Consider the following 14,748-nt stretch of genomic DNA (forward strand, 5'->3'; position numbering starts at 1 on the left):
GAGTTTGTGCTTCTTCAAAGTTCACGATGTCTTTGGTGAAGGCTGTTGTCAGAGACATAACTTCCCAGAGCGACGTTGGGGACAGCAAACTAGAGATTGTCAGGGACAGAGAGCTGCAAAGAGACAGCGCGGGAGAAAAAGAGGAAGAGGTAGTTCTCCTTCCTTTACAGCAGTTTGAATCCAGCTCCTCTCAGTCCCCCTCGTCTTCTGTCATAGCAGAGGAGATAAATTCTCAGGAAAGCGAACTAGAGCTGGCAGAGAGCCCAGACACTGATAAGCAGTCTCAGGTAACAACTGAAAAGGGGGGGGGCATTCGTCAGAGGAAGGGGTTGGAAGCCAGCACGAATCTCCCCACGTTTGTAGGTTAACAAGGATTAAAGAACACCATCAATCAAAGAGGCGAAAGGGGGGCTCTTGGAGCATATCCTATTGGAGGAGGGGTCGGAGTCCAAACACCTCAATGTCTTGAAAGATGCTGATTGCTGTAGCAACAGCTCTGATGGTAAATTAATGTATATAATAAAACTACCTGAAAACAGAAGGTGTCTGCTTGGTGCCTAATGAAGTTGAGGAGTCAACCAGATAGTGACAGCTGTTCTCCAATTGGAGCACTCTCAGGCCAGTGTTTCCGTTACCCATGCTTATACTGATTTGCACTGAGAGCGTTTTTAAACCTCTTTTGTTGTCCACCAGCATTAGGCTTACCATTCTGAAGTCGGGAATAGAGTAGATGCTTTGGAAGACAATAAACAGTTGTAGATCTACTCAGCCAGATGGACCTCAATGGTCTGATTCAGTATGAGGCAGCTTCTTATGTTCTTCCAGGAGATGCGGCCATTCTGTGGCAGCTGGGACAACAGTCAGCAGTTCCCAACAGCAGCCCTGTCACTACACACTGAGTTTGAACACAAAGGCAGTTGTGGAGGATTGCCACCACCTTCTCTATTCACATTCATCGTCTATGCAAAGAAAGAGGCCTAACATTTGAAGAGGGCTGAAGTGAAAAAGTGATCAAAGTACAATGCTTATGTCAGGGGTTTTCAACCCGTGTGCCGTGGCCCCCTGGGGTGCCTTGAACGGTGGTCAGGGGTGCCATGGGCAACAGTGGCCTCTGTCCCCCTTTCCTTTCCTCCCTCCTCTCATGTCTTCTTGTGTCTTCTTGTGTCTCTGCCTCCCAAGGATTGTGCAGCTGTTGTAGCAGCCCTGGCTACAAGTTCCCCAGGCGAACGGTGCCTCTGGGACTAGCCAGGGCATGCTGGTTGCCAGGAGCTGAGGTGGCCTTTGGGGGGGGGAGCAAGCAAGAGGGCGAGGGAGCCCAGCCAGCCAGTCCACCAGCCCTTGCTGTTGGGAATGGACAGACAAGTGGGAGACTATGCAGGGTTGAAAACCTCTGGTTTATGTGAATGTCAGGGTTTTATGTCTAGTCTTTAAAACAAATACTTTATATTTGTGTTGTGCGTGTCATTGGTTTGTGTGGCCTTTGAATGCTAAATGGCTGTTGTGACCTTTCTCTAGCCGGCGGCAGAGCATATGCCTGTGCTGCCCAGGGCGGGCATGCTCCCGAGGGGGGCGGGGTGTGGAGGGTGCCCTCCCATGCGCCACAGTTCAGGGTAGGAGAGGGGCAGGGAAGCTCCTGCTCACTCTCCTCCTGCTCTCCGCGGGAGCTGCTGTGGCCGGGTGTGCCTCACCACGGCTAAGGAGGGCTGCTTTCTGCCTCCGGGTCAGAAGAGCTGCTGCTGCCATGCCTTAAGAGAGAATATAATGAAAATGATTTACAGGTGGTACTTTACACCAGTCAAGCTTGCAAAAATTTATCATGTTGGAAATGTAAAGAGATTGAAGGTACATTCTTTCACCTTTGGTGGACATGCCCAAAGATTAAGACCTTTTGGGAGATGATCTATAATGAAATGAAAAAGGTATTTAAATACACCTTCCAGAAGAAACCAGAGGCCTTTCTCTTGGGCATGGTCAGCCAATTGGTGCGAAAGGAAGATAGAACTTTTTTTATGTACGCTACAACAGTAGCAAGAATACTCATCGCAAAGTATTGGAAAACACAAGATCTACCCACTCGGGAAGAATGGCAGATGAAGGTGATGGACTATATGGAACTAGCTGAGATGACTGGCAGAATCCGAGACCAAGGAGAAGAGTCGGCGGAAGAAGAGTGGAAGAAATTTAAAGCTTATCTTCAGAAATACTGTAAAATTAAGGAATGTTAGAAAGATGTTGGGGGGAAAAAACTATGTGGTTTTAGCAGAAAAGATATAAAGGATTAAGTAAAAATGAATTGGTGAAAGAGAGAATGTAAAATTATAGTATATTAAGATAAATTATTAGGATAAAAACAAAGTTGGAAGGATTTGCTGGAATATCTAATTGAATTAGAATACAAAAATGGGAGGTGCGAGGAGGTCAAGGAAATAAGTGAATGTAAGTAAGTGATTTAAAGGTTTGACCTGTTTTTTATTTCTTTTTTCTTTTTTCTGTTTTTTGATGATGTTTTTCTATATGTATGGTTTTTCTTTTTCTTTTTTGACTGGAATTTTTATTTATTTTTTTTCCCAATTTTTTTCTCTGTAACCTTTAAAATCTTAATAAAAATCTATATATATATAAAAAAGAAGACATGCTGCTGCCACGTGCGAGGTGTGCCGCCCACTCACCTGCCATTTTGTCACCCCCCTCAGTCATGACACCCGAGGCGAACAGCACCCCCCTCACCCCCTTCCTATGCCTCTGTCTCTAGCAGGCTCCTTCCTGGACTATGATGACTTGCAGAGCAAAGCAGGCATCTTGCCAGGTGGTGGGAAAGAAGTGCTTACTTTGATCCTAACCTGGGACATATTCTGATAAAAACTTGCTTTGGGAATATCCTAGGCCACACTACAATGGAAATGTGGTATGTTCCCAACTAGATGTAAACACTAAGCACACCTCAAGCATTTCCCACAAGCAGACCAGAGCAGGTGCACAGGCAGGCAAATATTTGATTTTGATTCTCACAAGCCTGTTACCGTATCAGTTCAACAGAAGCAGACACACAATGAAATTTATTTGCGCAGCCTTACAATGGAGAATTGTTTGCTTTCTCTTGAGTTTTAGCTTCAAGACCTGGGGAGCAATCCCAACCCCTGGCCAGGATCAGCATGGCTGACCAAGGTGGTGGAGCCATTTCACACCCAAAGCCCTGCTGCTCACACTGGCCAGGGCAGAATGTGCAGGAGACCATTTTGCCCCCCTTTTTTGGCTGCACTAGCTCTAAATTGGGCCCAGCACCAGTAGCTGGATCAACTGGGAAGAGAGGGGGGCTGGATTGCTCTCCTTTCCCCCTTTTGGGCATAGTTTCTTTGGATGAAGTATAGCAACTGAGGTTGCTATACTCTACTGAGCTTTCAGTTATTATAATATAAAAACTATGAGAAGTTTGCATTATGATATTATGAACTTTGCTGAGAAAAAAATAAAGCTTATTCATACAGATAACTTCAATCCATCCTCAATTCTTATGCAAACCAGAATGCATGATGCTATATGGTGGGTGCCCAGTCTGCTCCTTCTCTGCCTTGTTTAGCTTGGAACAATGTTATGACAGAAGGTGTATTTTAGGGGATGAGCACACAAAGCCACTCTTCTCATCTGACCTCAGATGCCCTGATCCCAGGACACATGTATTAGTTTGGATAAGCACTGTGTATTGGATGCAAGCCAGGCTTCCCTTCCACCAGAGTAAACATTAAAAATGAAACAAAATATGCCTTGCCAAAGGATCAGGACATGAACATATTATCATGTTTAAACAATTTCAGCAGTTAAAACTATTACTATTACTATTGGTTTTCCATGGCTAACAGTGCAACAGACAGTTTTTCATGTTGGCCTTCCCTTAAATGGAGAAAATGATTTAACAATAAATTAATTACCTGCCCTAAGAGAAGTACCATCCAGTAGGAAAAGCGGAAGAAAGACTCTTTTCTCTACATTAGTGTGTTTATAAAAAGAAGTAATGCATTAGCAGTTAATTATCTACTGAAGTCAATTCATATCAGAAATTACTTTGTTTGTTTACCTTGGTAATATATAATTTTGCTAGTCTGTATGGAATGTAAAGCTGTTCTTCTTTGGACAGGCATCCATCCAGTTGATTGTCATGAGCTCTAGGAGCACTGGGATGACCTGTGATATGTATATATAAATATAATTCTTGACTATGTAAGACATGAAGCAAAATGAACCAGAAATGCTCATAGCTGAAAACTTCCTCTACCATTATCCAGTCGCACTCAATATTAACCACTAAACACAAAGAATGCATTATTATGCACTCACCAGCAGAGAGAGGACAAAAGCACTTTAAGTAAGGTGAACTCAGTCAGACCATGCAAAATATGTTAGAAATCCTGACACAGCACAGGAATTACCCAAATTTGGCTAATTCGGGGATGGGGAACCTAGAGGTGCAGCAGATGTTGCTTGTTTACAACTCCCATGGTGTCTGATCATTAGCCATGCTGGATGGGCTGATGGTTGCTGGATTCCACAACATCTGGAAGGCCACATAGTGACTTATGAAGGCCACAGGTTCACCAGTCCTGACCTAATGTGTGTAAAGTTATTGTTGGTGGTGAATTCTGACTTAGAGAAGCTTGATACACAAACTCCCCCACTTATGAGACGAGCATAAATACTCCAATATTTGCCCCTGGGCTTGGTTTGGACCATATTGTATTTATTATTATTTCATAAAATTTATATACCACTTACCATACAAACAAAAGACCTCTACTAAGCAGTATAGAAAAGACAATATAAAATGTTCAAATAAAAAATATTTTAAAATGCTAGTAAAAACAAACATTTAAAGCAAGTTGCCTGTTCTTTTAACAGTTCTTTAAAACAATTGTACTTATTAAAATCATATGTTAAAACTGCACACTAAAGTTACATACCTGGGTAGGTTTGCTGAACCAAAAAGGGTTTTTAGCAGATTATTATGAAAATAATACAGTGAAGGTACCCATGTAATGTTAATGGACAGGGGGTTCCAAAGGTTAGTTGTTGTCACACTAGAGGATTTTCAAATGTTTGAATGAACATTATGTGGACTTGTAGATGCGCTAGTTCCACAGATCTAAGCAGGTAGCATTGCTGCCTGCCAATCAGCCTCTGTTCTTCCTTCAGCATCTCATTTCCTGCTGCCAACCGCATCCCTTCTTCCCAATTTGCAGCAGGCAAGTCATAGCAGTGGCAGCAAGCTCTTTCCCTGAACTCAGGAGCCCATGGCTTCCTAGGAAATTTAGTTCTCCAGAACTCCTGAATGACTACTGGGGTCACAGACACAAAAATGAGGTGAGTCAAGAGGAGTTTACACTTACCACAAATAGGATATATTTCTAAGGAAACACCCATGTCTCACCGTGGGAATGGTACATGTCAGGCAGAATATCAGGTATGTCAGGCAGAATATATGCTTCAGCCTATGCTGTCAAAATACCTTTTTGTGCAGTTTTGTTTCCTTTACTTTCATTCAGGCATGTTACAAATGAGAGCTTGTTCTTGCGTGGACAGGCGGAGTCCCCAGATCCCGAGTGGTATCCCCCGTCATGTGGAATAACGACTCTAGACAACGTGCTATGGGATTAAATTGGCCACAACTTTATTAAATTTCAAATGTGGGTAGACCTTGGCTCAGGCATTGGGCGTTCTCTCTCCCTAGTCCCCAGCCGGGGACCTAGGGAGCATCAGGGTTATCCAGTGTGTGTGTGGGGGATGGGCCGGCTCTGGAGAACATATGTTCAAGCAGAGATAGCTGCCCCCGTTACGCCGCCGCAGGGGAGAGCAATGACGACCTTTCGGCGTACGGCCAAAGCCTCCCTTCAGAAAACCCCTTTAACGGGGAACCCTGGTATCGCCGCCGCAAAGAGGAAGATGGACTAAAGGATTCCGCCCAAGGCCTGATACCGCCAAAGTTGTGACGTTTTGCTACGGGAAAGGCGAAACCTGCCAATGCAGGGAAATTCCTTTCCGGCCCTTTAACAGCGACCTTATCGTAGCAGTGCCCGCATACCTGTGGAGACAGGTTAACCTGCAAAACCTATGAAGAAAAGTTAACCTGCAAAAGAAGACATTAACTGAGGGTGGGTAGGGTGGGAGAAGCTCTGGAGCCAAGTGAGGATTAACAATTAAGATCCACCCTCTATTGTGTGGGCAGGTAATCCCTCCCCTTACCTGGCCTGGTTTCCCTGGCAACGCTTCCCCCAGGTGGGATTGGACTGCTCACTGGGGTAGGCGGGGACCTCCAGGTATCCCACCTGAGGGAAGGCAAAGCCTATGCTGATGGGGCCACTCCAGATCCAGGGCTGCACGCGTCCACGCAAAAGGCGCCCCCCGTTTTAAGTGGGGAGCGGTCATTGTTGAAGCTCAGTTTGTTCAACCAAGATTGGTCCTGCCCAATTTCACCTGTAAAAACAAGCCTTGTGTAAGAAGCCGGAAACATTCCTTTTAGGAATTATAACAAATGACAACCCAAAAGACATGAAAATAATCTTTTTATATGCAACAGCTGCCGCAAGGTTACTGATTGCAAAAAAATGGAAATCAGAAGAAGCACCAACATTGAAAGATTGGCAAAATATTTTTTTAAAAATGATTGAATTAGCAAAAATGACGGCAACAATTAGAATGCAATCTAATCAAAATCTCAAACAGGAATGGAAATGTGTGGAAGAATACATGACCAAAAGATACTCCATCAAGAATTTATTGATGTGTATAGACTGATTTCACAAAGTTAAGCTAAGGTAAGCTAAGCAGATATATAAGATTAAATGTTTAATTATTAAGATACAGAATTACAATCTCAATAATAAAGTTACAAAAATAATAAGTCACGCACGGGTGGAGGGAAGACACAGGTCAAGAAATAAGAAATGGATAAATGTTGGTATATAATGAAATGTGAAAATGTGAATTTACGAATATAATGTATATTTATCAATATGTAAAGATTTCATAGAATCATAGAATCATAGAGTTGGAAGAGACCACAAGGGCCATCGAGTCCAACCCCCTTGCCAAGCAGGAAACACCATCAGAGCACTCCTGACATATGGTTGTCAAGCCTCTGCTTAAAGACCTCCAAAGAAGGAGACTCCACCACACTCCTTGGCAGCAAATTCCACTGTCAAACAGCTCTTACTGTCAGGAAGTTCTTCCTAATGTTTAGGTGGAATCTTCTTTCTTGTAGTTTGGAACCATTGCTCCGTGTCCGCTTCTCTGGAGCAGCAGAAAACAACCTTTCTCCCTCCTCTATGTGACATCCTTTTATATATTTGAACATGGCTATCATATCACCCCTTAACCTCCTCTTCTCCAGGCTAAACATGCCCAGCTCCCTTAGCCATTCCTCCTAAGGCATCGTTTCCAGGCCTTTGACCATTTTGGTTGCCCTCCTCTGGACACGTTCCAGTTTGTCATTGTCCTTCTTGAACTGTGGTGCCCAGAACTGGACACAGTACTCCAGGTGAGGTCTGACCAGAGCAGAATACAGTGGCACTATTACTTCCCTTGATCTAGATGCTATACTCCTATTGATGCAGCCCAGAATTGCATTGGCTTTTTTAGCTGCCGCGTCACACTGTTGGCTCATGTCAAGTTTGTGGTCAACCAAGACTCCTAGATCCTTTTCACATGTACTGCTCTCAAGCCAGGTGTCACCCATCTTGTATTTGTGCCTCTCAATTTTTTTGCCCAAGTGCAATACTTTACATTTCTCCCTGTTAAAATTCATCTTGTTTGGTTTGGCCCAGTTCTCTAATCTGTCAAGGTTGTTTTGAAGTGTGATCCTGTCCTCTGGGGTGTTAGCCACCCCTCCCAGTTTGGTGTCATCTGCAAATTTGATCAGGATGCCCTTGAGTCCATCATCCAAGTCGTTGATAAAGATGTTGAATAAGACCGGGCCCAAGACAGAACCCTGTGGCACCCCACTAGTCACTCTTCTCCAGCATGAAGAGGAACCATTGATGAGCACCCTTTGGGTTCGGTCAGTCAGCCAGTTACAAATCCACTGAGTGGTAGCATAGTCAAGTCCGCATTTTACCAGCTTCTTTACAAGAATATCATGGGGCACCTTGTCAAATGCCTTGCTGAAATCAAGGTAGGCTACATCCACTGCGTTCCCTTCATCTACCAGACTTGTAATTCTGTCAAACAACGAGATCAGGTTAGTCTGACATGACTTTTCAGAAATCCATGTTGACTATTGGTGATCACAGCATTCCTTTCTAGGTGCTCACAGACTGTTTGCTTAATGATCTGCTCCAGAATCTTCCCTGGTATTGATGTCAGACTGACTGGGCGGTAATTATTTGGGTCCTCTCTTTTCCCCTTTTTGAAAATAGGGACAACATTTGCCCTCCTCCAGTCTGCCGGGACTTCGCCTGTTCTCCAGGAATTCTCAAAGATGACTGCCAGTGGTTCTGAGATCACACCTGCCAGTTCTTTTAATACTCTTGGATGCAGTTCATCTGGCCCTGGAGACTTGAATACATCTAAACTAGCCAAGTATTCTTGTACTATCTCCTTAGTTATTCTGGGCTGTGTTTCCTCTGCTGAATCATTTGCTCCAAATTCTTCAGGTCGGGCATTGTTTTCTTTATCGGAGAAGACTGAGGCAAAGAAGGCATTGAGGAGTTCAGCCCTTTCTGTGTCCCCTGTCTGCATTTCACCATCTTCTCCTCTGAGTGACCCCACTGTTTCTTTCTTCTTCCTTTTGCTACGAACATACCCATAAAAGCCTTTTTTGTTGCTTTTAACCTCTCTAGCAAGCCTGAGTTCATTCTGTGCTTTAGCTTTTCTGACTTTGTGTCTACACGTGCTGGCTATTTGTTTGAATTCCTCTTTGGTGGTTTCCCCCCTTTTCCATTTTTTGTACACATCCTTTTTTAATCTTAACTCAGTTAAAAGTTCTTTAGATAGCCACCCTGGCTTCTTTAGGCACCTTCCATGTTTCCGTCTCATTGGTATTGCCTGAAGTTGTGCTTTTACTATCTCCCTCTTAACAAACTCCCAGCCATCATGAACTCCCTTTCCTTTTAGTATTACTGTCCAAGGGATCTCACCTAGCACTTCCCTAAGTTTTATGAAGTCGGCTTTCTTAAAGTCAAGAAATTGAGTCTTAGTATGCTTGGCTGCTCCTTTCTGCTGTATAGTAAACTTCAGAAGAGCATGATCACTCACGCCTAATGATCCTTCCACTTCTACCCCACTAACCAGGTCATCAACATTGGTTAGGACCAGATCTAAAATGGCTGTTCCTCTTGTTGCTTCTTCCACTTTCTGGACAACGAAGTTGTCTGCAAGGCCAGTGAGGAATCTGTTTGACCTTATGCTCTTGGCTGAGTTTGACATCCAGCAAATATCTGGGTAATTGAAGTCCCCCATTACTACTATCTCCCTTCCTTTTGCATGCTTGGCCATCTGTTCCAGGAAGGCATCATCTATGTCCTCCGTTTGGCTTGGGGATCTATAGTAAACTCCCATAATGAGGTCACTGTTATTCTTCTTTCCCTTAATTTTGACCCAAATGCTCTCACTTTGGCTTTGAGGTTCTAAATCTTGGATCTCTTCACAGGTATACACATCCCTGACATATAACGCCACTCCTCCGCCTTTCCTGTCTGGTCTGTTTCTCTGAAATAGATTGTATCCCTCCATTATTACATTCCGGTCATGGGACTTATCCCACCAGGTTTCAGTGATGCCTATTATGTCATATTTAGTTTGCTGTACCAAGAGCTCAAGCTCATCTTGTTTATTTCCCATGCTTTGCGCATTAGTGTACAGATATTGAAGTCCATTAATCATTCCCCCATGTCTCTTATTTAAGGATTTTTTCCTCCCACCACTAGGTCTGCGTGCTGTTTGCTCCATTTGGTCTATGACATTTGGATGATCATGTTCATCAATTGATAGACTCCTACCTTCAGGAGCACTGTCTCCCTCCCCCACATTAGTCAGTTTAAAGCCCTCCTGATGAGGTTTCTGAGATTTTTGGCAAAAACATTCCTCCCAACCGTTGTGAGGTGCAGCCCATCGCTTGCCAGAAGTCCATCTTCAAGAAACTGCAGTCCGTGATCTAAGAATCCAAACCGTTCCTGTTTACACCATTTGCGAAGCCAGCTGTTCACTTCCACTATTTTTCCCTCTCTCCCTGGGCCACGTCGTTCAACTGGGAGGACAGATGAGATGACAATTTGTGCATTTAATTGTTTCAATTTCCTGTCCAGAGCCTCATAGTCTCTTTTGATCTTCTGGAGGCTATTGCTTGCAGTGTCATTGGTTCCCACATGAACCAAGAGGAAGGGGTATTTGTCAGTGGGTTTTATGATTCCTTGCAGTCGTTCAGTTACATCTTGGATCTTAGCCCCGCGAGAGACAGCACACTTCCCGAGACATCTTGTCAGGCCCACAGATCACTGCTTCTGTTCACCTCAGTAGGGAATCCCCTACCACCACTACACGCCTCCTCTTAGGTTTGGTCAGGGTTCTTCTGTGAGCTGTCCGTTCCAAGGTCGCCTGCACATTCCCTGAGGACTGACTTTGCTGCTCGTCTTCATATACCTGATTGACTGTAATGAAGGAGAGATCCTCAAATGAAGTCTGCTCTTCGTCTTCCATGCTAGGGGAGAGGACCTCAAAGCGATTGTGTAATTCTAAACAATCAGAGCGAACCCTGGGCCTCCTACTTCTTTGAGTCACGTTTCTCCATATATCTGGCTCCTGTGTTGGTGAGCTAGCCTCCTTTTCAGGGGAGTCCCCTGTCTCCTCCTTGGTGGAGACGGTGTGCTCTGTTGCTTCCAAGAAGAGCTCCAGCTCTCTAATTCTTTGGAGCGTAGCTACACGTTCCTCCAGTTGCTGGACTTTGTCTTTTAAGAGGGCAATCGACATGCAATTGCTGCAGGTAAAGCTGCCTGCAACCTTTGGCAAGATGGCAAACATTACGCAGGAACCGCAGGCGACTGCATCTGTTCCCTCACTCTCCATCTTTAGAACGTGTTGTTGGGGGTGGCTACAGCGGTCCTCCATCATAAGAAGCGTGCACACAGGACAAATAACTCCCCCCCAAAAAAACCCTAGGTCTCCCCCAACAAACGTTTGAGACTAGCTCCCCTAAATCTAAAAGATGGAATAAATTGCACACGCTGCTAGGCGCGCGCTGCTCCCCTGCAAGCTCTGATAGGCTCCTCCCACAGCTAATCACCTGCCTCAACAGAAACCCTGCCCCCTCTGACCTTTGCACAGGGAGAGCAGCCACAAAGAAACACACACACGAGAAAACCCTTTTTGCTCCTTCTTCAGCTGCTGCCCTGCAAGCTCTCACCGACTCTTCTCCCTGGTCTCGGATTCTGCCAGTCATTTCCGCCAGTTCCATATAGTCCATCAACTTCATCTGCCATTCTTCCCGGGTGGGTAAATCTTGTGTCTTCCAATACTTCGCGATGAGTATTCTTGCTGCTGTTGTTGCATACATAAAAAATGTTCTGTCCTTCTTTGGCACCAATTGGCCGACCATTCCCAGGAGAAGGCCTCTGGTTTCTTCAGGAAGGTATATTTAAATACCTTTTCATTTCGTTATAAATCATCTCCCAGAATGTCTTAATCCTTGGGCATGTCCACCAAAGGTGAAAGAATGTACCTTCAATCTCATTACATTTCCAGCATTTATTATTGGGCAAATGGTAAATTTTTGCAAGCTTGACTGTGTCATGTACCACCTATAAATCATTTTCATTAAGTTTTGTCTTAAGGCATTACATGCCGTAAATTTCATACCTGTGGTCCATAACTGTTCCCAGTCAGCCATCATTATGTTATGTCCAACATCTTGTGCCCATTTAATCATAACTGATTTCACCATTTCATCCTGAGTGTTCCATTTCAACAGCAAGTTATACATTTTGGACAAATTCTTGATATTTGAGTCTAACAATTCTGTTTCCAATTTTGATTTTTCCACCTGGAAGCCAACTTTTTTGTCCAAATTGAATGCCTCCTTTATTTGGTAATAATGGAGCCAGTCTCGCACTTTATTTTTCAATTTTTCAAAACTCTGCAATTTTATTCTGTCTCCATCTTGTTCCAAAATTTCCCAATATTTCGGCCATTTGGCCTCCATATTGAGTTTTTTCTGTGCCTTCGCTTCCATTGGTGACAACCATCTTTGGGGTTTCTTTTCTAACAAATCCTTATATCTTATCCAAACATTAAACAATGCTTTTCTAACAGTATGATTTTTAAACGCTTTGTGTGCTTTTACCTTATCATACCACAAATATGCATGCCAACCAAATACATTATTAAAACCTTCTAAATCCAACATGCCAGTGTTTTCAAGAAGCAGCCATTCTCTCAGCCAGCAAAAAGCAGCTGATTCATAATATAGCTTAAGGTCTGGCAGGGCAAATCCACCTCTTTCTTTAGCATCAGTTAGTATCTTAAATTTTATTCGAGGCTTCTTGCCCTGCCAAACAAATCTGGAAATATCTTTCTGCCACTTCTTGAAACAATCCATCTTATCCAAAATTTGCAATGTTTGAAACAAAAACAACATCCTTGGCAGCACATTCATTTTTATCACAGCAATTCGGCCTAACAATGATAACTTCAAATTTGTCCATATTTCTAAATCCTTTTTCACTTCAGTCCAACATTTTTCATAATTATCCTTAAATAAATTCACATTTTTGGCTGTCATATTAACCCCTAAATATTTCACTTTCTTAACCAATGTTAATCCTGTCTCCTCCTGAAACTTTTCTCTCTCATTCACAGTTAAATTTTTCTCTAAAACCTTAGTTTTCATCTTGTTCAACTTAAAACCTGCTACCTGTCCAAATTCTTGAATCAGTTCCAATACCCTTTTAGTACTAGATTCTGGCTCCTGTAAAGTCAACACTAAGTCATCAGCAAATGCTTTCAGTTTGTACTGTTTAACTCCCACTTGTATACCTTTAATCTCTTGGTCCTTTCTAATCATATTTAACAAAACCTCAAGGACCGATATAAAGAGCAATGGAGAAATTGGGCAACCTTGTCGTGTCCCTTTCTCAATCTTAAACTCTTCTGTCACCACATTATTCACAATTAGTTTTGCCTTTTGTTCTGAGTAAATTGCAGCTATACCATTTTCAAAACCTTGGCCTACCCCCATCCCCTGTAGATCCTTCTTCATAAAACTCCATGAGATGTTGTCAAAGGCTTTCTCTGCATCCACAAATATCAAAACTGCCTTGGTATTGATGTTCACTTGTAATTTTTCTAAAATATTAATATTAAATATTAATATTGTCTACCCGGGAGAAAGCCCACTTGGTCTTTATGAATTTCTTCTTCTAAAACCTTTTTTAGCCTTTTAGCCAAAATGTCTGCAAAAATTTTGTAATCCACATTAAGCAGCAATATGGGGCGGTAGTTCTTAAACTGTGTCTTTTCAATCTCTGTTTTTGGTATAAGTGTAATATAAGCTTCCTTCCACGACTCTGGTGCCTTTCTCCCTTTCAAAATTTCGTTACAGACTTCCTTCAATGGTTGTATTAACCATTCTTTCAAAGATCTGTAATATCTTGAAGTCAAACCATCTGGTCCTGGAGATTTACCTAGTTGCATATTCTGGATGGCCCCTTCCACCTCCTGATCCGTTATTTTATAATTCAACATTAGCTGTTTTTCCTGAGAAATTTTGTGTAGTCCATTTATTTTCAGAAATTGATCAATGTCCATTTCTTTCTGCTTCTCCTGTGTATAGACCTTGGGGAAACTCCCACCTAAAGATAGATAGATAGATAGATAGATAGATAGATAGATAGATAGATGATAGATAGATAATACTTTATTCGGCCATAAGCCCACAAGACCACCTAAAGATAATTTTGTTCCTTCTCAAAATTTAATTTAATTCTTTAAAAAGAAATTAGCAGATTAATGCGGAAATGGAATGGAACAGAATTATGGATTCAAACACAGAAATAGACAGATATGCTAACTCAGTTTTGTAATCTAAGATGGAAGCTTTAGCTGTAACCTCTTCCTTGTACATGAGAACAATTTATAGCCTCACATTTTGCTGAGTAATAATGCCATCTGCCAGTTAAGGGTAGAGGAAGCTTGTTGGTGTTCATTTTTCCTTGGTTTTTCATTTTCCCTTGGTTTTTCATTTCTTCCACTCTTAAGTTCAGTTCCCCACATTACGCACACACACACACACACACCCCTCATGAAAATTCATTACCACTTTAGTGCAAATTCATCCTAATATGCAATTTTGCTCAATGTACACCTTTTTGCAAGCAATTTTCCCGTAGTAAAACACATATTATAGGTTATCTTCACCAGTATACACATTTTTTCCAAGCAATTTCCCCTAACATAATATATCTTATATTATTTTCACTAATATATTCATTTTTATGCACATTCACCTATTACACACATTTTTGTACTCATTATTTGCTTGGAGAACTGCATCACAAAACTGAGAGAAGTGTGCAACAAGGATTGAACATATTCTTCACAGGAGGCTAAGTGGAAAAACAAGTGCAGTGGCACCTCGGGTTACAAATGCTTCGGGTTACGTGTTTTCAGGTTGCGGACCGCGGGAAACCCGGAAGTACCAGAAAGGGTTACTTCCAGGTTTCGCCACTCATGCATGCGCAGAAGCACCAAATCATGTCACGCGCATGCACAGAC

The 14,748-nt window shown here is 42.7% G+C and overlaps 1 protein-coding gene across 1 annotated transcript in view; it reads right to left on the reverse strand.

Annotated features, from left to right (window-relative positions):
* Positions 1-14,748, reverse strand: part of LOC307226518 (uncharacterized protein) — a 50,818-nt gene that overhangs the window by 19,879 nt on the left and 16,191 nt on the right. The window contains exons 4-6 of the mRNA XM_079995213.1: positions 6,350-6,462; positions 5,498-5,558; positions 4,073-4,179 (exon numbers count right to left, since the gene is read on the reverse strand). Of these exons, the coding sequence (XP_079851339.1) occupies positions 4,073-4,179; positions 5,498-5,558; positions 6,350-6,462 (281 nt within the window). The remainder of the gene's footprint in view (positions 1-4,072; positions 4,180-5,497; positions 5,559-6,349; positions 6,463-14,748) is intronic.

The sequence above is a fragment of the Podarcis cretensis genome (assembly GCF_951804945.1).
Source record: "Podarcis cretensis genome assembly, chromosome: 11".
In the NCBI taxonomy this organism is placed as follows: Eukaryota; Metazoa; Chordata; class Lepidosauria; order Squamata; family Lacertidae; genus Podarcis; species Podarcis cretensis.